At 42.0% G+C, this 25,262-nt stretch overlaps 1 protein-coding gene across 7 annotated transcripts in view; it reads left to right on the top strand.

Moving 5' to 3' along the window:
* The window catches only part of LOC134205641 (protein sidekick), a 351,195-nt gene extending 335,408 nt beyond the window's left edge, over window positions 1-15,787 (top strand). For all 7 annotated transcript variants that reach the window (XM_062681079.1, XM_062681083.1, XM_062681084.1 and 4 more), the window contains 3 exons: window positions 12,503-12,823; window positions 12,936-13,276; window positions 13,361-15,787. In XM_062681079.1, the coding sequence (XP_062537063.1) occupies window positions 12,503-12,823; window positions 12,936-13,276; window positions 13,361-13,603 (905 nt within the window). In that variant the 3' untranslated portion in view covers window positions 13,604-15,787. The remainder of the gene's footprint in view (window positions 1-12,502; window positions 12,824-12,935; window positions 13,277-13,360) is intronic.
* Window positions 15,788-25,262: the final 9,475 nt, after the last annotated feature.

A 25,262-nucleotide genomic window follows, 5' to 3' on the forward strand; every position in this document is an offset into this window, starting at 1 on the left:
CTTTTTAACATTCTTCATTTTTCATACCGGCACACAAAAAGGTCATTTCAGTTGCATGTTTGTTTAACGAATATAAGCTTTCACATGGTAGTAAACATCAGATATATCATTAACAGGTACCGCCATCGGGGGTGATAATGGGTCTGGGGGGTGTGAATGGGTCATCGCTCTCACCGGCAAACGGGAGGTCGTAGAGCAAAATCGTTCAAAAAGGTCTCTTATATTTTAGTCTTCTTGCCCTCAGATACATTCAATCTATTCTACAAGCATTCTAAGTAGTTGAAACCGTGACCCATTCTCACCCCCATTTGACCCATTGTCACCCCCGACGACGGTACTTATTTATTTCTCAACGATAGTCCTGACCAAGATGAATACACTCCTAGGTTCTCCAATCTATTAAGTTTGTGGAAGAGAAGAAGGCGGGGGTGAAAAATTCATTTTTCAGTGCAAAACGAAAACAAACCGGCTGGCTCTCCCATACTAAAATTTAAGATGGCTGAATCGTGAATTTGGCAGATTGGAACTCCTAGTGGTGTATTCATCTTGGTCCTGACTGACTTATACTGTCGTGAATTGCAAATACATAATAATATTAATATATTAATAATATATTAATGTATATTTATAGTAATACAGATGGGACTGACTTGCGATTCAAGGCAGTATAATAGATGAAAAGAAGAAGACTATTAGATGACATATTTTATTTCGTGACGGAGTTAGAGTTAGGTATATGTTGGATAACATATTGTCTCATAAAAAATATAAAATAAAATAAAAAATACTCATGACTTACGAACTCAAGTATGTAAATGTAAGGCTAATGAATGTTCATTGAATAAATTAAAGGATATTGCTGAACACCTACTCACCAGAAACGATACAGTGGTTCCCTAGTAACATTTTGGTTTTATGCTGGTTTTATAACACTCTTGAAGAGTAAATTATGGTCTTCAAGAGCGTTATAAAACATAAAATGTTATTTGTTACCAATGGTAACCAATGGTAACTTACCATAGCCAATGGCTGTATGAAAATCTTTTTTTTTTATTTCAATTCTCAAAATACCTAAGTACAGTAAAACCTCCAATCTCCATGAGTCGATATTGAAGGGACCATCGACTCAAGGAAATATCGAGATGTGGAATACACAAACCTTGTGATGCTGTTTGAAGGGACCATCGAAGTAACCCAGAAAATATTTTTTAATATGGAATAATTTGCTTCTATGAGTCGATATCGAGTCATAGAACATCGACTCATGGAGGTTTAACTGTATATATAAACGTCATAAAAAGCGTGAGTTCTTAAGTAGAATATAAATAATTTATTAGAATAGATTGGGGAAATGAGATCGCTTGGCGCTTTCTGCTCTTTTGTACACTAACAGATCTGTTACTTCGGGAGTTAAGTGGTCTAAATAAAAACTTAATGAACTGTAATTTTTAGGGGTAAGCCTGTGTAGCACGGAAAGCAACTAATACTCATTTACATCTTATTTTTGGGTGAACATTCTCCCCCCGGATGGCTCGACGCTCCATTACCCATGACCGGATCATCAATCGGCAGCACTGTGATTTTCATCGTCGCTCGTTTGTAGACTCCGGAACTATTTCGCACGATTACCACGCGAACGATGCCGTCTTTGCCCGGATGCATATCAACAATTCGCCCAATATACCATGTTAACAGAGGCAAATTGTCTTCTTTCAACATTACCAGCAGTCCTCAACGTAGCAAAGTAATGATGTTTGCGACACTTGCCACGTTTCTGCAGTTCCGTAACATATTTAGCAGACCATCGACGCCAAAACGCTTGCTTTCTTCGTTGGATCACTTGGTACCGAGACAACGTCGAATCCTTTACGTTGTCGTAGAAAGGCTCAGCAATAGCTGTTAACTCTCATCCAACCAAAAATTGTCCGGGACTTAGGGTCGTCACTCTGTGGGACTATCGGGCACGAGTTGAGTATGGCTTCTATTTGATACAGGAAAGTACACATTTCTTCATAAGTTGAATGTGATTTATTTAACACCTTACTCAAATGGTTCTTCACGGACTTAACTCCAGCCTCCCAGATTCCCCCTTGATAGGATACACGCTGTGGTATAAATTTCCAAGTTATACCACGATATTCGCAAAATTTCGTAACCTATGACTATTCGAGGGGAATGGACCACAGGCACAGGAGAAACGCGCGTGGTTGCTTTGGGCGTTTAAAATAGTATTTTCTTTTTCGGGTTCTCCGATCGTAAAAACATAACACTAGCACCACTTTTTTATTTTTTCTAGATTCGGTTTCAAATAACTGCTCTTCTTCGACTCCAATTTAGCGAAATGCTTCCAGATCTTCTGCCGACACCTTTCCGCGTGTACGACGCACTATTTCAGCTTTCGAAAATGGTCTTCTGGCTCTTCTGCCAACACTTTTTCGTGGCGGCGATGCGTTTATTAGGCCTTCAAAAATCCCCGTCGTTATTTTTCACTTTAGCATGAAACCTATCTGGCTTTTCTGCCAACACTTTTCCGCGGTTACGACGCGTTTATTCGGCTTTCGAAAATGGCCGTCGTTATTTTTTACCGCGCTACAAAATTCTATTGGCTCACATTTCGTGGCAACTACTAAAAACAGACGAAGGGAGCACCGATGGGAAATCCGCTATCAACGTTTTTGTGCGAACTGTTGATGGCGAATCTGGAGAACAACCTACAGGAACAAGGAATACTACCCGAGTAATGGTGGAGATACGTCGACGACATCTTCAGCATCATCAACCGAAAGGATCTACCCTGGAAACAATTTTCAGCAATCATCTTTAGATCGAGGAAGTTATGGTGCCGTTCGTAGATGCTGACTTTCATTTGTCTTGCAGAATGTGGCAAACTGCTCCGATATTAACTGCGAACCGTTATCTGACACTATAGCTGCGGGAGTTTCAAACCTTGAGAACAATTCGTCTAAAAAGTCGGTGAAACTAGATGTATGTAGATCGGACAATCTAAAAAAAATGGATTAGTAGTTTGAGGCAATGACTGCAGCGGATCATTGCGTGAACTTCACGAGTGAGATGTACAATTGGAGCATTGTTTAACAAAATCTTCAATTGAGTTGTCCATCTCCGGCGAAAACACATGACTGCGAGCTACAGCTTCCATTCTTTCGATGACCGGGATGACCTATGTAGTTGCTTCAAAATGAACGAAAATTTGGTATTACCAACCGATCCGCCATCATCACACATTCTTTAACAACTGCGAGAGCTTCACGATATGGATAATACAGTTGAACTTTTTTATCTTCAATGCTGTTGCCGCTGGATGGTTGTACATAATGCACAATTTGTTGCAAAGTTGTACATTTCATTGTACTATTTCTGACCATGTTGAAAGTAATTGGAAGTTAATCAACAGATTCATTTAACGTAAATTCGATATCTTCTTCCAACCGAATAGTGCCAATGATGAAGTCTTCATCTGGGTTGATGTGATTGATGAGTTGTTGAGAAATACTCGATCTCAAAATCGTAGCATAGAAGAACGCCCATCGCTGCAGGCGGTTTGCTGTATGCAAAGGTATTGCTTTCTTATACTTGTGACACATATATGATACCAATATCACTGTACAGCATAAAATCATATGTCTGTCACCCAGAATCACGCTGGTATCACGATAGCACGATGATTTCCGTACCCTGCCCTTCGACCGTTGTATTGTACGAAACAGAACATAATTTGTTGTTTGAAATGTCAAATAGGCCGCTTGACATATGAAATAAAAACAAACATTTGCAAGCTGACTGAGTAAAAATCGGTTTTTCTGCAATTCCGGATGATATTTTTCACAACATTGGCAAAATAATTATTCGTAAGCCCATTATTTGCTACAATTACGCTCTAAAGATGTCTTCCTATTGATTTTGCCAGTTCTTGGGCTATTACTGGAATGATCTACCGTCACTTTTGCATGATATTTAATGGTTTGAGTTCTGTATCGTGTGATTTCGAACATTTTGTGCAAGGATTCCATGGGTTTTATTTGGAATGAGGTCTAGGGATTGGAAAGGATGCGGGATCTTTGATTTGCCATTAGTCAGCATCTACTTTTTAAATGGGAAGAATGTTTTGTACCGTTGTTTTGGACAAATTCAAAATTGTATCTATGACCCAATTGAACGGTGCTGGCTTTATCCTTCCAAATGTTCAAATGAATTAAACCAGCGGTTCTCAACCTGGGGTACATGTACCCCTGGGGGTACCTTCGCCGGGCCTAGGGGGTACCTCGGACAAAAAAGCATAATGGCGGATTTTAATCAATTTTAATCAAAACTTATTGATAAAGTTTTAGTTATTTTTTTTTTATTTCAAAATTGTGTACATAATATGCATGTCGATCAGTAACTTAAATACTATTGAATCCTTATCTCCACAACCACCACAGTGTGGGACAAAAGATCAAAATGACCGAACGACGAATGAACAAATTTTAAAAACAGACAGACATGAAGGTTTTTTTTTAAAGCTCAGTTGCTTCGTTGCAAGAGAATTGGAATCCTTCGACGCTTCTCAAAAGCCTCCTTCTAAGCAACTCGAAGGCCTACTTTCAAGAGGTTCAGAAGCCTTTTTTCAAGAGACCCGGTAGCCTCCTTTCAAGAGGCCCGGAAGCCTCCTTTCAAGAGGTCCGGAAGCCTCCTTTCAAAAGACCCGGAAGCCTCTCAAGAGGCCCGGAAGCCTCCTTTCAAGAGCCCTGAAAGCATCCTTTCACGAGACCAGGCAGCCTCCTTTCAAGAGCCCCTTAGAATCTTACCTTTAAATGGCTTGAAGCCGCTTTTCAAGAGGCTCGGAATCTTCTCTTCAAGAGCTCGATATAATGAATTTCAGCCAAATTTATGGAGAGCCATATATCCCGTTAATTTTCGGTACCATTTTTCATTTATCTTAAGAGTTAAACTTATTTTTATTTACAGCAAAAAATAGGGGGACCGTCAACTGGGGGGAAGATGATCATTTTTAAGACAAAACATGCAATAACAATGTGTGTTTACATTTTAAATCGAAACAAATATTTTCAAAACATGTACTGCTATACGTTGCAATAATCAACCACTTTAGTTTTCTGAAATGTGTTCGCATTTATTAAAATAAATTAAATTATCCCACATTTTTTGAATAATCTGGTTTGGGGTGAAGCTGATCAAGACAGCTCTACTAAAATCATTATGACCTAGTAGTCAAAATACACTAGGTTATTTGTATGAATGTTGAATTTACTACGTAAAGAAGTCTACGAAGTCAATATTTGAAACGAAAATAGCGTCATTTATGACTAACTCTCTAACTAACTTTCTTCCACAAAATACATTTTCATGATTATAATCGAAAAACCCGGATTTCTACCTAGCGGTAACATTACTTGAACGGAGAATATTGTTGACTACCGTTTCATAAAAAAATTTGGCACTTTTGACTGACACATCAAATGATCATCTTCACCTCAATGATCATCTTCCCCCCAGTTGACGGTACCTCAATTGATACAAAAGTCCGAAGGGGTACCTCTCAAGAAAAAGGTTGAGAACCGCTGAATTAAACGATCAGTGCCGTTTGCACTGAAATCACTCCAAACCATAGAATAGAGTGATTAACGTCTGCAGAAATAATTGCCCTGCAGAATATTTGCAAGAGCTCGCATATTTCTGCTAAAATACCTATACGAAGAATTGTAAAACTTTGACGTTTTCATATCGATGAATGAACTGCTGACGCGAATTCACAATTTATTGAAAAAATATTAGTAAATGTATTGTGTAATACTCATACATTTTTTTAAAAAAATCAGTTTTAAAACAAGCTGTCAAATAGATACAACGGTGGAAAGAAAAGATGTGTGTCATCTTGTCACTGTACGCGTACAGCGTGATACGAAAATCATTGTGCGGAAATCATATATCTGTCGATAGTATTACTTACTTATGGATCCTGTACACCTTCGGTGGTGCAAAGGGCCTACTTGAAAGATCTCCATCCTGAGCGTTGTCCACCTATCGCTTTAGCCTGTTGCCAGGTTAGATTTCGGTCGACTTCTTTTATTTCTTTATAGAGGTTTCGCCGCCATGAGCCTCTGGATCTGCCTCTGCTGCGATGTCCCGCTGGGTTCCAGTCTAATCCTTGTTTACAGATTTCGTTTCCGCCCCTACGTAGTGTGTGGCCGACCCAGGCCCACATCCGTTCCCGAATTTCAGTTGCTATCGGCCTCTGGTGACAACGACGATGGAGCTCGTTGTTTGAGATCCAGTTGTGATACAGCCATTGAGTATTTTGGTGCGTTCACTTATCTGCCTGTTTTTCCAGATATTTCTTAAACTCGCAAAGGCAGCCCTTGATTTCTTGATCCGTGCGCCTATGTCGATCTTGGTACCCCCGTCTGACGCCATTTGGCTACCAAGATATTGGAAGCTTTCAACATTCTCCACTGGTTGCCCGGCTACTGTGAAACTGGGAGAAGTCACCGTGTTTACATCCAACGATTTGGTTTCGTTGACGTTGATGACTAAGCCTGTTGAAGAGGAGCGCTCGGCAAGGTCGTTGAGCTTACTCTGCATATCAGAGCACCTTTGCGCGAGGAGTGCAACGTCATCAGCCAATTCGAAGTCGTTTAGGTTTAGGCTGCCATAACTGCCCGCGGTTTGGTTCACGGTCAATCGCATCTACCAGAATCTCGTCGATTACGATGAGGAACAGTAACGGTGACAGAATACATCCTTGTCTCACACCAGCTACGACCCGGATAGGGTCGGACAAGACTCCATTGTGATTTTCTCAGGAACCCCCTTGCATCTCAGGGCGCCTCACATATTCTCGTGATTGAGACGGTCGAAAGCTTTTTCGTAGTCAATGAATACCAAGTAAAGGGACTCTTGGAATTCGTTAACCTGTTCCAGAATGATACGATGCGTGACAATATGGCCCACACATGATCTTCCGGCCTGCTGCCGCCGGAGAGTCGCATCGATCTTCTCCTGAATCCGGGCTAGGATAACTTTGCATAAAGTTTTTAGAACGGTACACAGCAACATAATGCCTCGCCAGTTATCGCATACAGTCAGGTCACCCTTTTTGGGTACCTTCACTAAGATACCTTGCATCCAGTCGACCGGGAAAGTTGCGGTGTCCCAGATATTACGAAATAAACGATGCAGTAGTTGAGCGGATGTTATGGGGTCAGCTTTGAGCATCTCGGCTGATATGCGATCGACCCCTGGGGCTTTATTCGATTTCATGCTTTGGATGGCTGTTTGAATCTCTAGCATTGATGGAGCCTGTTATACGTCGGGTCCTAGGCGGATCATGTCGAGGTAGTGGCTAGCACTTGAAAAAGTTTTTCGAAGTGCTCGAACCAGCGTTTCAGCTGGTCAGTTGGGTCGGTCAATAACTGATCATTCGCGTCTTTCACAGGCATCGTTGCATTCATCTTCGCTCCGCTTAAGCGTCGTGAGATATCGTAGAGGAGGCGAATGTCCCCGGTTGCTGCGGCTCTCTCTCCTTCGTCGGCCAGAGAGTCTGCCCATGCTCGCTTGTCCCGTCGACATGAGCCTTTTACTTCCTACTCAAGAGCCGAGTATCGTTGACGGGTTAAGACTTTGGCTCCTCTGGTTTGTGATCGCTCTATCGCGGCTTTGGCTTCTCTTCGCTCTTATATCTTCCTCCAGGTCTCATCGGTGATCCATTGTTTTCTCTGGGTGCGCAGTTCACCCAGATTGTTCTCGCTGGTGGCGATGAAGGCATTCTTGATGGCGGTCCATTGGTATTCCACGCTGCCGCCTTCCGGAATATCTGCAGCACGCGTCTCCAGTCCTTCAACGAAGGACCGTATCACCATGGCATTTTCCAGCCGGCGTGTGTTGAACCGTCGTCCAACTCTCTCCTCCTGCCGGCAAATCCGCGCAATACGCAGGCGTATTTCGGCACTACGTTTATTCCGTACAACAAGAAGGCTCCGTTTCCATTTTCGGCTGATGCACATGTGGTCGATTTGATTTTCTGTGAAGCCGTCACGGGAGACCCACGTCACCTTGTAAACCGGTCGATGAGGGAAGAGCAATCCTCCGATCACCATGTCGTTATTACCACAAAATTCTGCGAACAGCTCTCTGTTTTCGCTCATTTCTCCGAGACCATGGTTCTAGTTGTCGGAACCGATCTTCGCATTGAAGTCGCCCGAACAGATCTTGATGTCACCCTTCGGAATTCTATCTACGACGGCATTGAGATGACTGTAGAAGTTCTCTTTGACTTGCAGATCGGCAGCATCGGTTGGGGCATAACATTGGATTATAGTAAGGTTTCGGACCCGTGTTCTAAATCTGGCAACGATTATCCTGTCACTTATAGGTTCCCACTTCATAAACGCAGAGTGTGCCTGAGCGCTTAGTAGGAAGCCAACTCCGCGATGCCGGGGAGTGTGTTCACCTCGTAAACCAGAGTATAGCAGAACTTGTCCCGACTTTCCAAAGTTTGGACAACGGACTTTACTCAATCCCAGGATCTCAAGCTTCATGCGGCGTGCCTAATTGGAAAGTTGTGCCAATTTACCATGCAGGACTAGGGTTAAAACGTTCTATGTTCCTAATCGTGTCCGTTGTTTTGCGCTTAGAGTCGTCGCCGTAAAATCAGTCCGTATTCTTTCATTATCGGATTATGGAACAAATTGATGTTTCGGGAGTAGTAGGTTGTAGGCCCAAGGTTCCCTATCCACCGGGATGGGGCTGCCGTCTGAGGTATAGCTTCCGGGGAATAGCATTTCATACTCAGCCGTTGGATGCTAGAACAGACGCTGTTGGAGCCGCACCTGCTTGGTAAACAGACGCTCGATCAGTCGGGTCAAATTTGTTTAAAGTCCCACCCAACACCAGGACTAGGCTAGTGCGCTTTGAGCGGCACACGGTCGCTTTGATAGGGCCTGCTTGGGGACACATGCAGCTTTTTATAGAAGTTCAACAGAGTCCACTGTCGAACCCCACCATATCCTAGGCAGACCCCACAGGACGCACCCTAGCTGATGTCAGAAGCACAACAGTGCCCAGGAAGCGTGAGTATTGGAACTTGTGACGACCAGAACTATGTTAGGCGCTCCTTCCCGGATGTCAACTCACCATTTCGTAGCCCATTCCATTCATCGAACCAAAAATTCTCAGCAAAGGTTGATGATCGGTTTGGATGGATCTTCGTGACTGCAAAACCTTCTTTCTCGATCTGATTGTATCCGGCTTCAGCTTGATTGAGTGTGCGCGCAGCATGAGCGATTGGTTTCAAATGACCGTTGGGAAATCGATGCGTAGCAACTGCACCAACACCATATTTTGACGCATCTTCAGCGATAATGATTTCCAGGTGAGGGTCATAATGAGTAAGTAGTAGATCGGATTGCAGAATTTCTTTAACGTTGTTGAAAGAATTTTGACGAGTTGAAGATCAATTAAACTGGACATCCTTTTTTAGAAGCACATCGAGAGGCTTCAGAGCATCTTGAAAGGAAGCTTCCGAAAGTTTTGAAAGGAGGTTTCCGAGCATCTTGCAAAAAGGTTTCCGAGTCTCTTGAAAGAAGGCTTTCAAGCCCCTTGAAAGCAGGTCTCTGATTCGTTGGAAAGGAGGTCAATAAGCGTCTTGAGAAAAGGCTTCTGAAACCATTAAAATGAGGTTTCAAAGCCTCTTCAAAAGAGGGTTTCGAGTCACTTGAAAGGAGGTTTCGGAGCCTCTTCAAAAAAGGGTTTCGAGTAACTTGAAAGGAGCCTCTTCAAAAAGGAGTTCCGAGCCTCTTGAAAAGAAGTCTCTGAGTCGTTGTGAAGGAGTCTTCTGAGCCTCCTGAAAGAAGGCTTCTGAGACCATTGAAAGGATGCTACGAATCCTCCTAAACGAATGCCCAACTAACAATTTTGGTGCTAAAAGCTTCAACTTCTAGCCTTTGGCTGTATAATATTTGAATAAAAGCAGCCAATGCTGAATAATAGAAAAGCCTCCGCAAATAATCCATTAAACTTCAACTCGACTATTACCCAAATATCCAAATATCTATCAGCTAGTCAGTTTGTACCGAATATATTTCATCTTTTATCGTTTATGCAGCTTTTATATATTCATAAAACAGCTATGTCTGAATTAGCAACAAAGCTCATCGGTTAAAAGCTCATGTATGTAATTGAGTTGCTTGTTAGCAACTTCCCATATTACGGTGAGTAGCATTCACAATGAAAACGTTTTCGTTGTTGTTATAGCACTAACAATATTGCGTAATGGCGCTATAAATGAACCAACGAAGCTTTCAGGCAACTTCTGTATCTATGAAGATTACACAACGTTTAAGTAAACCTTATACTGCTTCTTTTAATAGCTTATCAGTATGGAACGTCAAAACCGCAATGTTTACATTTGATTTTTGTTGCCGGAGCTGTGTATGAGCTATTGATTTCTGTAATGCAGCTACAAAGGTTTTCACCTGCTCTTATAGCAACTGACAAAGCGCTGTCATTAATGCTAGCAGATAGTGTAAGAAAACAAGCCACCTAGAAGCGATATTTCTGTTGACGGCTACTGTTAAACGATTAGCAGCAGAGTAGCATCTATACAGATCGAGAAAATGTTGCCTAATGACAATTTCAGCGATTGATGATGCATAAAAGTAGCCAACAGAACATGCTGATAAATGTTTGAATAATGGTTGAAATAATGCTGAAAGCAGCTTATGTGCTAAAAGCAGCATGTAGGCCTCTTTCTAACATTTATACAGCATGAATCCGAAAATAGCGTTAGCAAAATAACCTATAGGATATGCTAAGAAGCACATCCATAATTTTCTTTGTTATTTACATATGTCAAACTGACGGTGATGACAGAGCAGCGGCCATTGAATCAGGAGATCAGGAGTTCGAATCTAGGTAGCAACAAAATTGATATTGCAGTTTTCACAAAAAACATTAAATAAACTCCGAAATTTACTCTCCAATCAAATAATATTTAATCAAATTGAATTCAGTGGCTGTATAAAACTTATTTAACAGACTCAAAAAATCTGAATAAGCGCCATTGAAGCGAATTATATTACTGAATGGTTTAGTAAAGATTGATAAAAAATTGTGTAACATGCTGTAAAGTAGTTGTGCAGGCACGTCAAAAATAGCTGAATAGATTCGCCAGATTTGCTGGTAAAGGAATTGAATAGAAGTTCTTGGTCATATGTATAGCACACATATTCAGCTTGAAGCCGTATAGACGAGTTGAAATAACATTTACATTGACATTAAATGTTAGTTGGGTGCTTACAAGACGCTTTGACGGAACTTCCAAGCCTCCAAGAACGGAGCTACTCAGCTTTTCGAAAAAAAAAAACAGTTCTTTAGACCTCGCAAATGGAGGCTTTCAAATCTTTAGATTCTAGATTTCAGTTCAGAAGCCTATTTTTCAACTCGATTTTTAACATATTATTCAATATTCAACGTTTTTCTCGATCAGCAGAATTACTTTAAAGATTTTCAAAATTTGTTCCTTCGTCGTTTTGTTCTTTTGCCCTTGAGGATTTGAGGAAATCGTGACAAACTATTAAAATAAAATGAATATAAAATTAAGATATGTTCGGCAATTTTTGATGGGCAGTTCAAATTAGATTTTTATTGAATCCCTTGCAACAATTCGAATCATTACTAGTTTGAAATGACTGTGAATTACTACTGATTGCATTAACATATCTCGTGAACGCTAATAGAATGAATGTATTATTTGAATGTTTGTTTTAAGAAGCTAGCTTTAAACTTAAAGTTCGATTATGCAATGATTAAAGGGTGGCCACTAAAAAGTGGGAATGGAAAGAATGACTCGGGAAGAAAACTACAAAGGAGTACTACAGCTGCCATTTCCGGATGATGCTTCTGATTCTATTGATGAGTTGCTTCGTGTCTTTGGCCTTCCTATCACCTTTCTATACAATGAAGCTCAGTATACCAAAAATCCTTTGACAGTTTTCGAAACATTTTCACGCTTAAAATTGTCCACCGACAACTTTTCCCACGATCTTGATCGCTTGAAAAAAATTGTACAATGCGCGCCGCAGTACTTCCTATTTCGACGGCATGTTGTAAACAACTGAACATGTTGGAGTAGAACCGTGTGGGCGAAAACTTTTTGAATGTTCTAAGGATTTATTCACATAACGAAATATTTCTCTGGAAGCATTAATGTTTCCATAGAAAAGTATTGAAGTATTGAAATTCCCGTTTTTTTAGTGACCACCCGTTATATGACTATAAATTTTGTTTTTTTATGTGAATCAAATGACTAAGTTAGGATATGCTTTAACAAGAAAAATTAATATACATAATTGTGTTTGCTTTGTGTAACTCTAACAATACTCATCATTTAATGCATCTTTGTATAACACTATATCGATCTCGAGCAACAACCGTTGTACGGTCTGTTCCCGAAAATCTAACCTTTCTATAATCTTCACAACAGATGACACCCGTTGGGAAACGGTAGCCCGCACAACCAACGGTCCCATCCAAGAGTTCACCGTCAGCTTCCAGAGTCTGCTACCGTCAACTGCCTACAAGTTTCGGGTGATCGCGTACAACCGGTACGGAATCAGCTGTCCGGTCTACTCGGACGACGCTATTCTCACGCCGTCGAAGCTATATCTGGAGTACGGATATCTTCAGCAGAAGCCATTCTACCGGCAAACATGGTTCATGGTGGCCCTCGCGGCGACTTCCATTATCATTATTATTATGGTGATTGCGGTACTGTGCGTGAAAAGCAAGAGCTACAAGTACAAACGTAAGTTCTACTTTGATACTAAGTTCAGAATACTAAACTATCTTTGTGAAATCTTATTTTTCGATTCGTATTCGTATTTTGGAAGTTTCTAATCGATTCATGTTAATTTCAGAAGAAGCACAAAAAACGTTGGAGGAATCGATGGCAATGTCGATCGACGAGCGGCAAGAACTTGCCTTGGAGCTGTACCGATCTCGACACGGTGTGTCGAGTAACAACGGTACGCTGAACGGAACCGGAACGTTGGGCCGACGAACCGGTACGATACTGGGCAGTAGAAAGCCACAGACTTCGGCTGCGCAGGCTGCGTCCCTTGGTAAATCTCCACCAAGGCCATCGCCGGCGTCGGTCGCGTATCACAGCGACGAAGAAAGCTTGAAATGCTACGACGAAAATCCGGACGATAGCAGCGTGACGGAAAAACCGTCCGAAGTAAGCTCGAGCGATTCGCAGGTATGTTTCGATTGTGTGTTGTTTGATAATAACATCCTCTAATCAAATATAATTCTAATAAAATCTTAAAATTCTTCAAAACAGGCTTCAGAAAGTGAGAACGAGAGCGTTCGCTCGGATCCACATTCGTTCGTGAACCACTACGCGAACGTGAACGACTCGCTACGCCAGTCCTGGAAGCGGCAGAAACCGGTGCGGAATTATTCCAGCTATACCGACTCGGAACCGGAGGGTTCGGCTGTGATGAGCTTAAACGGAGGCCAGATCATTATGAACAACATGGCCCGTTCACGGGCGCCACTTCCCGGATTCAGCTCCTTCGTATGACCTTCGTCGTGCGAGGGGATCATTGATGAGCTGGATGCGACGCTGAAAGCTCGAAGCAATGGTTCCGCCGCAATGCTGCCGAATGGTGGTGGAGGTTTGGCGCTCGTAGGGAGCACCGCCGGAATCAACGGTATCAGTGGCAGTAAGAGCGAAAATTATTTGTCCTGATAGGAACCGCTGAGGGAAGGCGCGGTGGAGATCTACGCCAGAGGTAGCTGTAAGAAACTTGTTTGTGATACAAAAATTTTACACTTGAGAATTTAGAGTCCTGCTAGAGGGGTGTGCGAGATCGAGAGATAGACTGACTGCGAGCGAGATAAGTGAAACCAGTTTTGTTTTAGTTTCGATTTTAAATTAATAGGGACAAAAGTGAGCGCAGATCGGATAGTGATCCGAAAGGAAAGCGACGAAGCATAATCAAAAAATGTGACTGATTTTTTATTCTTTACTGTAGAATATTGGAAATTTAGTTTGAATCGAATTACACGGGGCACTTCTGCGTTGCCAACAAAGTTGAAATGATTACTTCAACGATCTACTTAGGAGATTCTTTACAGAATTGTTTAGATGTAACACTGAATTACTTATAGTAACTAAAAAAGAATAATAACAATGCTGTTTTGTACAATACCACGCTGCAGTTTGTAGGGAATATTTAGATTATATCAACTCGAGCCATAGGTAGAATATTTTGAAGAATGAGGCAGACGAAGGTTCTCAATCTTCATTAAAAAAAACACCGTTCTATTTCGAAGTGTATTGTAATAACTTATGTCCTTTTTATCCTTTCACTTTCGTTGGTGTCTTCGACAATCTGTGCAAATAATGTACGTGTGTTGAAATATTTTTTCAAAGATATAGAGATGTTCTTTTTACAAATTAATTTTTATTATTTGTCTTGTCTTTGTTTTGTCAATTAGACACTAATGGGTTACTTTGCGATGATTGAGAACCATAATGCCTAACATTATAATGATAAAAAATATAATTCAACGGAAATTCCACTGGAAGGATACATCTTTTACTGTGACGTAATACATTTTGATGTTAAAAATGATAATCAAAATGATTCCAAATGGTCCCAAAGAGACACAAATATTGAAGGATGTTATTTAATTTCGATCTCAAACAAAACCGATTGATCAATGGCACAAAACAGAAGTAAATGACTGCCCATTTGATAAGTTTTAGAACAGAATTATATCTAATACTAAGAGTACTTACAGAAAACCCAGTAGGAAACAAATGTTCACTGCCATCATCAACATCCTGTTCATTCCAGTATTTTGTGGAACCACCTTCCATGTATCCTCCACGGTCACGGAACATTATTCTCGTCCTACTGTGTAACTGTGCCGCTACCATTCGAATGATCCTTGACCTGGAAGGATGTTGTGGCTAATTCCCATTCGTTCGATTTTCGAGCTGTGTAGTTTTGTTTTGGTTTCGCAAACCTACAAGTCCAAATACAATACCGAAAACTACATTTCCAGTTGCCTTATTAAGTAGTAGCACACATACACAATTGAACAACGCGAAGGAACGTACACTTTAGATAGACCTTTTTTCGTTTCGACTATTATTCCGTATTTTATTAAAAGTAAGTATAAATACAGATAGAAAAACGTGCCCTTTCCTATGTTCTATTGTGCGAACACAACGATAAAATGAAATTAGTTAGGCAGAACACTGCGCTTAATATGACAAACCTACTTATCACAAAAAGTAGAATCTGGAACCGTGTAAATGTTAATCTTTGTATAAAATTTATACATAATATTAGTAATTTATGACATAAGACTTCTACACTATTTTTATATAGTTAGCAAATGAAAATTAAGAAAAGAAGTAAATGATCGAATTCAGAACGAAATGCATTATATGAAAAATCAAAGGCACAATAGAGAAACTATAACGAATCCTGAGGTATAGATTCTGTTTCAATGGGTAAACAATCGAATAACACAAATGTTGTCACAAGCCTGTCAGGAACATCTTTGTGATGTATGAACAATTACTCAAAAATCTCCCACACACATACGATAAGTGTACGCTAAATACTACCACAATGAAAAGTCATAAACCTATAAAGTTAAACAATAGAAACTCTTATAACAAGCATACCGATGTTATCTGTAAAACAAAGAATGTCGATCAAGAAATGTGTATAAATGAAATGAAAAACGGAGTTCTATTGTACAATAGAATACAAAAGAAACTTTATAACTACCATTGCTTGTTGAAATCGTCCGCCCAGCTACTGCTATTTTATTGTTCAATTGAGACTGAATGACAAAAATTGTAGTCTTTAACAGATAAAAGCAGTACGTAAGAACGTGCCGTTGCATCATATGCCCAATCTATAAGAAAGGGCACAGACTATGGAATGTGCCAATTACAGAAGGATCGCCCTCCTGAACTCAGCGTACAAAATTCTGTCGCGTATCCTGTTTACCAAACTTTACCAGGCAGGTTTTCGTGAGAGCTGATCAATTTTTTGACGTAGGACTACGTCTGTGTTTTCTATATTGGGGTACACTTTACGATTGCAAAAATCTGGGACCGTCACGAAAATATGATAGCGCGGGAGCCATCTTGATCGAGATTCCAGAGAAGACGGTTCGACATTCGATGCAGCGAAGCGGACACAGCAGCATGAAGTGGGTGGCAGTGTGGCAATGCTGCAAATTTACACGATTGGATTGGATGCAGTTAGTTATTGGAATGGGAATTGGGAAAAGAAAATTGGTTCTTCTCAGGGCCAACATTTTACGAAAAGAAAGAGTTAATTGCGAAAATGAACTGTTTCGGTGGCATCGGGTTTGGCGTGGTAGCTTGGTCGCTGTTAGTGATCCCATCCATTAAAATTCATCACATCATATCCCCCCGACGCGCTATCAAGTTCGCTATTTACGATTGAGTTTTGAACTTTGAAGAAAGTTTATTTCGGATCAACATTCTTTTGTATAAAATCCATGAAGACGCCACCTTTGTGAAAACTATCTACCTACAGCAACTACCCATTAGTGAACGTCGCTTGGACAGACAGATGTCAAGAGATAATGTTTGGTAATATGAAGAAACTTCGTCTTGAGTCAAATTTCTGTTGTCACTCCTCGCAACAATACGCATCTTAGATAAACAACATCTCATAACCAAATTCAGAATCTTTCGAGAAAGTTTCATTGGATTCTTAGAATTCATAATTCTCCGAACGGTCTGTGGAATCCCGATCGAAATGGCTCGCGCGCGCGGAAAAGCGGCTTTCTTATATCTAATGAAGTAATCCCATTAGCCCCGCCCCTTCATTAATCGTTATGAGTGCACATTATATTTACACCATATCAGCTCACAAAGGGGCGGGGCTTACGGGTTTAATTTATTAAATATAAGAAAGCTGCTGTTCGGCGCGCGCGAGCCATTTTGATCGGAATTGCACAGAAGGCGGTCCGACATTCGATGCAACGAACCGGACACAGCAGCACGAAGTGGGTGGCAGTGTGGCAATGCTGCAAATTTACACGATTGGATTGGATGCAGTTAGTTATTGGAATGGGAATTGGGAAAAGAAAATTGGTTCTTCTCAGGGCCAACATTTTACGAAAAGAAAGAGTTATTGCGAAAATGGACTGTTTCGGTGGCATCGGGTTTGGCGTGGTAGCTTGGTTGCTGTTAGTGATCGCATCCATTCAAATTTACTTCATCATCTCCCTCCGACGCGCTATGCCGATGCAGCGGAGCGAACACAGCAGCACGAAGGCGCTCTGGTAGCATTTTTAAAGGAAAATCATCGAATTGGTGGTGGAAGTCTGCATTGATGGTCGTCATTCAACCTCAACGAACCAGCATTTTATGTGAAGAAGGGTTGATAACAAAAATGACGTCTGTTTCGATCCCGTGCTATGCAGTGGCGATCTTAGTCTGGCGATGAGTGGCGTCTCATCGAGTGGTCGTCGAACAATAACAGCACGAAGTGGACCCTAAAGTTTCGACGAGCATTGGGTTGCAGTTAGTTATTGGAAAGGTGCATTGGGGACACAAAATTGGTCCTTCTCAAGACCAGCATCTTCTGAACAGAAAGGGATGATTGCAAAATGGACTGTTTCGGTGGAATCGGCGTTCGGCGTGATAGTTCGGTTGCTGTGAGCGATTCCATTCATTCGAACAAATGTGTTGCGTTGTCACTCACCGACGCGCGCTCATGATTCTGCTATCGAAGGGTAACTTTCTGTCAACGCCAAACTATTAATTTTGGACTTTGATGAACATTCTTGCGTCCCGGATTAAACTACCCTTGTGTAAAATAATGGTACTGTAAAGAACCGATATGTTTCCAATAATAGAGCTTTTCAATCCTCAACTACAACAAAACATAATCAAAATCTTGTGATGAAATTCCATTTGACTGCTACTGACGCCATTCATTTGAACAAACTCATTGCATCATCTCCTTCCGACGTGCGCTTGTGGTTGTGCTAAAAAATGGCAACTTTCTGTCGTCACTAAACGATGGTAACCCGGAAAAAAATCGATATCATTTGTAATGATTAAGGTGATTATAGAATGAAGCCCGTGGTGAATATGTAATTCACCACACGTTTATCTACATACATTTCAAAAAGCCCAAATCTGGCGGAATGGTTTTCGTACATTGCCGAAACGTAAATTATGATTGTTCGGCATAACTTAGCAAACGATCTACCATTATTTCAGCTTCATACGCGTTATTGTTCTTTCATCTCGTGCGCTTGAAAAAAATATTGGAAAAGCACGTGGTTTACAAAATGGCCGATTTCTGGCTTCATTCTATAATCACCTTAACGAAACAAAACCAATGAATCTTGCCGGAAAATTTCACTTTCCGTCGACGACGGCCAAATCGATGAAGACGCCACCTTAGTGAAAAATGACGTTTAGCTGCCTTAGTTTTTCAAATGGTGCATTATTAAAAACAATATTTTTTTCCAAAATCGTCATTGTCGTTTAAACAGCTGAACAGTCTGTTTTTCTGGGTAAACAATTTTCCCAACGTTCAAAACCTCTTCTTGGATAAATAGTTTAAGTCCTGAAAAGGACTGTTTGTAATTTATTCTTCAAGTCCCGCTCACTTTGCCACCAGCGCTATAGAAAACGATGCATGTATGCTTCCATCGCCGGTGGAAGTCGAACGTTGCAAATTAATATATTTGTGTTTGGTTTCGCGCCACCTCCGATTCTGCATATTTTTCCATTATTTCGGACATTTGTGAGCATAATGTCTTCTAGGATTCTGATGATATCCACTGAAAGATAGACGAGTGGCTTCAGTGGCGATGCGGCCGAGGAGTCGCTTCTTTTCCACGGCTGGTTCATCCAACTGGGATGTTTTCAGTTTCTTGATTCGGTTGACCTCCGAGCAGTTTGCACAATGCTAATAAATTGATACAAGTTATGATGAAAAATACCCTCCATTTCGTATAGCTACGTAGTCCTACGTCACCTTTGCGTACAACCCGATTGGGCTGCACCATTGAGTTTTTTTCACTGAATCGTACGCTGCTTTGATATCAATAAACAGATGGTAAGTCTGCAATCACCATCTGTTCATAGATATCAAAGCAGCGTACGATTCAGTGAAAAGAAATGAGCTGTGGCAGTTATGTCCGAACATGGTTTTCCGACGAAACTGATTAGACTGATACGTGCAACGCTGGATGGCTCTGTGGACGACATCGACCTCATTGGAATCGATCGCAGAGCAGTAGTGGAGGCTTTTGTCCTTACCTCTCACTTCACAGGTCTCACTTCTGGAATGTTTCACTTCTCACCTCATTCACTTTTTACTTCTCATTTCTCAATTCTTACCTCTCACTTCATATTTCTTTTATTACTTCTTGCTTTTCACAATTCACTTTTTACTTCTCACTTTCCATTTTTCACTTCTCATTTCACACTTCTCACTTCGCATTTCTCAGTTTTCGCTTTTCACTATTCACTTCACATTTTTCACTTTTCACTTCTCATTTTTCAAACATCTCACTTCTTACTTCTCGCTGACTTCTCATTTCTCACTTCTAACTTCTCACCTCTCACTTCTGGAGACTTCTCACTTTTTACTTCTCATTACTCTATTCACTTTCTATTTCTCACGTCTTATTCCCTTCCTCAATTTTACCGCGCACTTCATGTAATTCGTACTACTCACTTCTCATTACTCACTTTTCACTACTCACAATATAAGTTTTTAAACTTTTCGGCCAAACGGCATTCAGCCAAATGCCCCGACATTGCATACATCGTGCATATGAACTGACTCTGACTCTGTTATCGAGGTGAAAATGAGTTATCGAGGTGAAAATGCTTTGTGAAATTACTTCGACCTAGAGAATATCGAGTAAGGAAGGTATCGACTTACGGAGGTAACGCAGCATGCTATATTCAAAGGACTTTAAAAATATCGAGTTAAAGAACATCGAGTTAGGGAGAGTTCACTGTATTTTGTGATCTTTATCGATGACTGGAGTCATTTTAAGATGACATTTTTGAAGAAGAACATAAGTGAAGTGTTCGATCTGTTCCAGCAATATGAAGCATTGGTCACGGCAAAGTTTGGCGTAAAAGTTAGTCGATTGCGATGTGATAATGGAGGAGCGCACTGTAGCAGGGAGTTTGAGAAGTTCTGCCGGCAAAACCTGCCAGGAAATCAAATAGAATGGAAGATTTCGCATACGCCTGAACAGAACGGGGTCAGCGAGCATATGAACCGCACTCTTGTGGAAAGTACGCGGTCGATGCTTGATGATGCGAAAGTGGCTAAGCGGTTTTGAGCACCGGCTGTTTCAACGGCAACATATCTGGTCAACCGAAGTCCGTCTCGTGCGATTGGAGATAATGTCTCCCTAGGAACTTTGGGAGGGTGAAAAGCCGAATGTCTCGAAGTTACGAGCGTTCGGGTATACTGTTTTTGTCCACGTACCTAAGAAGCTGAGGAAGAAGATTGATTCCAAGACCTGGAAAGGCGTTTTTGTTGGAGAATTATATTTAGATTTAAAAGTATTCGACACTAGGGACCGATCCCCATCAGCTGATTGAGCTGTCAGAAATAAGAAGATTGAAGAGTGTAGTACAGTTGTAACAAGCATAAAACCCAGAGTAAAATACATAATGCCCCCAGCTACTACTGATGATGCGGATGAAGCCGTCGATGAGGCCACCGGTGTGGTTCGCCTGGGGTCAGACGGAGCTGTTTCAGAAGATTATGATAAAGAGTTCAACAGTTTTCGCGAAGAAGAAGCCGAAGAAATTGTACCGACAGTATGTACTGTATCCGGAAGGTCTAAGCAACAGAAACGCCCTCTGGTGTGGTAGCAAGATTATGATGTAGATTACGCATCATATGTCTTGAATGGTAACCTACGTGCAGGATGTTCCTAAGTCACTAGCGGAAGCTCAAAAGAGGTAAGACTGCTGTCTATGGAATAAGGCTGTCAAAGAAGAAATGGAACACCGATCACTAGTAAGTGAGTATTCAAGGTTAACTTACTTACTTACTTATGTATCCTGTACATCTCCGGTGGTGCAAAGGGCAGACTTGAAAGATCTCCTGAGCGATGTCCAGCTATCGCTTTAACCTGTTGCCAGGTTAGATTTCGGTCGACCACTTTTATTTCTTTATTGAGGCTTAGCCGCCATGAGCCTCTGGGTCTGCCTCTGCTGTGTTGTGATGCCACCAGGCCCGAATTATACACCTGCAGCCGTTGAGTGTTCTCCACTAATACACACCATGTTTCGTTAGCGTATAACAGTACAACTTTCACAGTACAACTGTTCCATTGTTCCGTGTCACCGTGTTTACATCCAACGATTTGGTTTTGTTGACGTTGATGGCTAAGCCTGCCGAAGAGGAGCACTCGGCAAGGTTGTTGAGCTTACTCTGCATATCAGAGCGCCGTTGCGCGAGGAGTGCAACGTCATCAGCCAATTCAAAGTCGTTTAGGTGCTCCATGGTTATAGGCTGCCATAACAGCCCACGGTTTGGTTCACGATCAATCGCATCTACCAGAATCTCGTCGATTACGATGAGGAACTGTAACGGTGATAGAATACATCCTTGCCTCACACCAGTTACGACCCGGATAGGGTCGGACAAGACCCCATTGTGCAGCACTCTACACGAAAAGGCCTCGTACTGTTCTTCGATGAGGCCGATAATTTTCTCAGGAACCCCCTTGCGTCTCAGGGCGCCCCACATATTCTCGTGATTGCGACGGTCGAAAGCTTTTCGTAGTCAATAAATACCAAGTAAAGGGACTCTTGGAATTCGTTGACCTGCTCCAGAATGATGCGGAGCGTGACAATATGGTCCACACAGGATCTTCCGGCACGGAGTCCGGCCTGCTGCCGCCGGAGAGTCGCATCGATCTTCTCCTGAATCCGGGCTAGGATAATTTTGCATAGAACTTTGAGAACGGTACACAGCAACATAATGCCTCGCCAGTTATCGCATACAGTCAGGTCACCCTTTTTGGGTGCCTTCACTAAGATACCTTGCATCCAGTCGACCGAGAAAGTTGCGGTATCCCATATATTACGAAATAAACGATACAGCAGTTGAGCGGATGTCATGGAGTCAGCATTGAGCATCTCGGCTGATATGCGATGGTCCCCTGTGGCTTATATCGATTTCATGCTTTGGATGACTGTTTGAATCTCTAGCAGTTATGGAGCTTCGGTATTGACGCGTGTTATACGTCGGATCCTAGGCAGATCATGCCGAGGTGGTGATGGCCTGGCTGGCACTTGAAAAAGTTGTTCGAAGTGCTTGAACCAGCGTTTCAGCTTGACAGTTGGTTCGGTCAATAACTCATCATTCGCGTCTTTCACAGACATCGTTGCATTCATCTTCGCCCCGCTTAAGCGTCGTGAGATATCGTAGAGGAGGCGAATGTCCCCGGTTGTGGCGGCTCTCTCTCCTTCGTCGGCCAGAGAGTCTGCCCACGCTCGCTTGTCCCGTCGACATGAGCGTTTTACTTCCTTCTCAAGAGCCGCGTATCGTTGACGGGCTAAGACTTTGGCTCCTCTGGTTTTTGATCGGTCTATCGCGGCTTTGGCTTCTCTTCGCTCTTCTATCTTCCTCCAGGTCTCATCGGTGATCCATTGTTTTCTCTGGGTGCGCAGTTCGCCCAGATTGTTCTCGCTGGTGGCGATGAAGGCATTCTTGATGGCGGTCCATTGGTCTTCCACGCTGCCAACTTCCGGAATATCTGCAGCACGCGTTTTACCGTGGCATCTTCCAGTCTGCGTGTGTTGAAGCGTCGTCCAACTCTCTCCTCCTGCCGACGAATCCGCGCAATGCGCAGGCGTATTTCTCCGATGACGAGGTGATGATCAGACGCGATATCGGCACTACGTTTATTCCGTACATCAAGAAGGCTCCGTTTCCATTTTCGCCTAATGCCGATGTGGTCGATTTGATTTTCTGTAAAGCCGTCACGGGACACACACGTGACCTTGTGAACCGGTCAATGAGGGAAGAGCGATCCCCCGATCACCATGTCGTTATTACCACAAAATTCTGCGAACAGCTCTCCGTTTTCGCTCATTTCTCGGACACAATGGCGTCCCATAATGCGCTCATGGTTCCAGTTGTCGGATCCGATCTTCGCATTAAAGTCGCCCAAAAAGATCTTGATATCACCCTTCGGAATTCTATCCACGACGGCATTGAGTTGACTGTAAAAGTTCTGTTTGTCTTGCAGATCGGCAGCATCGGTTGGCGCATAACATTGGATTATAGTAAGGTTTCGGACCCGTGCTCTAAATCTGGCAACGATTATCCTTTCACTTATAGGTTCCCACTTCATAAGCGCAGAGTGTGCCTGAGCGCTTAGTAGGAAGCCAACTCCGCGATGCCGGGGAGCGTGTTCACCTCGTAGACCAGAGTATAGCAGAACTTGTCCCGACGGCGTTCTGTGTTCTCCAAACTTTGGCCAACGAACTTCACTCAGTCCCAGGATCTCAAGCTTCATGCGGCGTGCCTCATTGGCAAGTTGAGCCAATTTACCCTGCTGGGCTAGGGTTAAAACGTTCCATGTCCGTTGTTTCGCGCTAAGAGTCGTCGCCGTAAAATCAGTCCGTATTCTTTCATTATCGGATTCTCAAACAAATTGATGTTTCGGGAACAGTAGGTTGTTGGCCAAAGGTTCCCTATCCACCGGGATGGGGCTGTCATCTTAGGTATAGCTTCCGGGGAATAGCATTTCATACTCAGCCGCTTGATGCCAGAACAGACGCTGTTGGAGCCGCACTTCCTTGGTGAACAGACGCTCGATCAGTCGAGTGTTGAACAGAATACGGGACATAATTTTGTACGCTGAATTAAGGAGGGTTATTCCTCGGTAATTGGCGCACTTTAGTCTGTGCCCTTTTTTTTTCTCCTGTTCGGGTGTGCCACTGCGACCAATTATTAGATCTATTGTAGCGTTACCCGTATCCTTAGTGTTTAAGTGCATGTTGAATTCCAGTGCTATTGAGAAGCAATGCAGTATCGGTTTCGATACAGTTGTTGTTTTGTTTTCTCAAGACCACCATGACAAGGTCCCGCTATTTAGACCCTTCATAGAGAGCAATCCCATTGAAGGCGCGCCCCTTATCTAGGCTTGGCATTTACTCGCTCAATGAGCTCAATGAGCAAAAAAAAGTTCATCAAAAATGAGCAACAAAACATCACGGATATGATCAAAACATAAAGAAAAGATGCTCTTCGTTGTGGGAAAAATGAGGAGCGGCTCTCATTGAGAGAAACCGTTTGTCTCAATGTGCCTCTTTGAGGAGCATCATTTTTGTTGTTCTTTCCAACTGAACGTACAGAGAAATGAAAGCACACTTCTGTCATACTATCGCTACCCGCACAACAGCCTCACACATTCGCACCTTTATGAGACCAGCATGAGGATAGGGACGTGTATGGTCCAATGCACCGAGTTCATCATTGACGTTTGAGCGGTTCGCTGTTTACTAAGAATGAATACTTTTTCATTCATCGAGTTCATGCAAGTGCTCAGCGCCCGTCTCAAACGTCATTGTGTTCATTCGGTGCATTGGACCATAGCATCCATGAACACGTAGAAATGAACACCATTATATCTTTACATTAATTATATTTACTGCTTCTAAGCAACAGGAAGCTTGATGTAGGCAATTCTATATTTATCTGGTTAGCAATTACAATTTGGATTGCAAAGAGATTATTGAAGAAAATAACCTTATACTAGGCGAACCTAACTGATCTCACTCGGGTTTTATTTTTGATCGGTCAATCAGTTAATTGATTGAGACGTCGCACTCTAGATCGATTTCAGTTCGAGCTTGATGGCTTTCTTCAGAACTCATGAAACCGTTGCATTTAGACAACTTCTCAACACTCCTCAGCAAATTGTTCTATTTTTTCATATACATAAACAAACACAGAAGAGCCCAAAACGATTTGATTGGTGAGTAAATCTTGCAAATCGGCCAACCCATTCACAAGTTATAATGCCTCAAAGGAAAAGCAAACTCATTTTTATATATAGAGGAAGATAGATAGATGATGATGATGATGATGATGATTGAAGAAGATGAAAAGGGAAGGGCCAGGAATCGATCCCTTGACCGTAGTGGCATAAAGGCACTAAGACCT

This window comes from Armigeres subalbatus, chromosome 1 (genome assembly GCF_024139115.2).
Source record: "Armigeres subalbatus isolate Guangzhou_Male chromosome 1, GZ_Asu_2, whole genome shotgun sequence".
NCBI lineage: Eukaryota > Metazoa > Arthropoda > Insecta > Diptera > Culicidae > Armigeres > Armigeres subalbatus.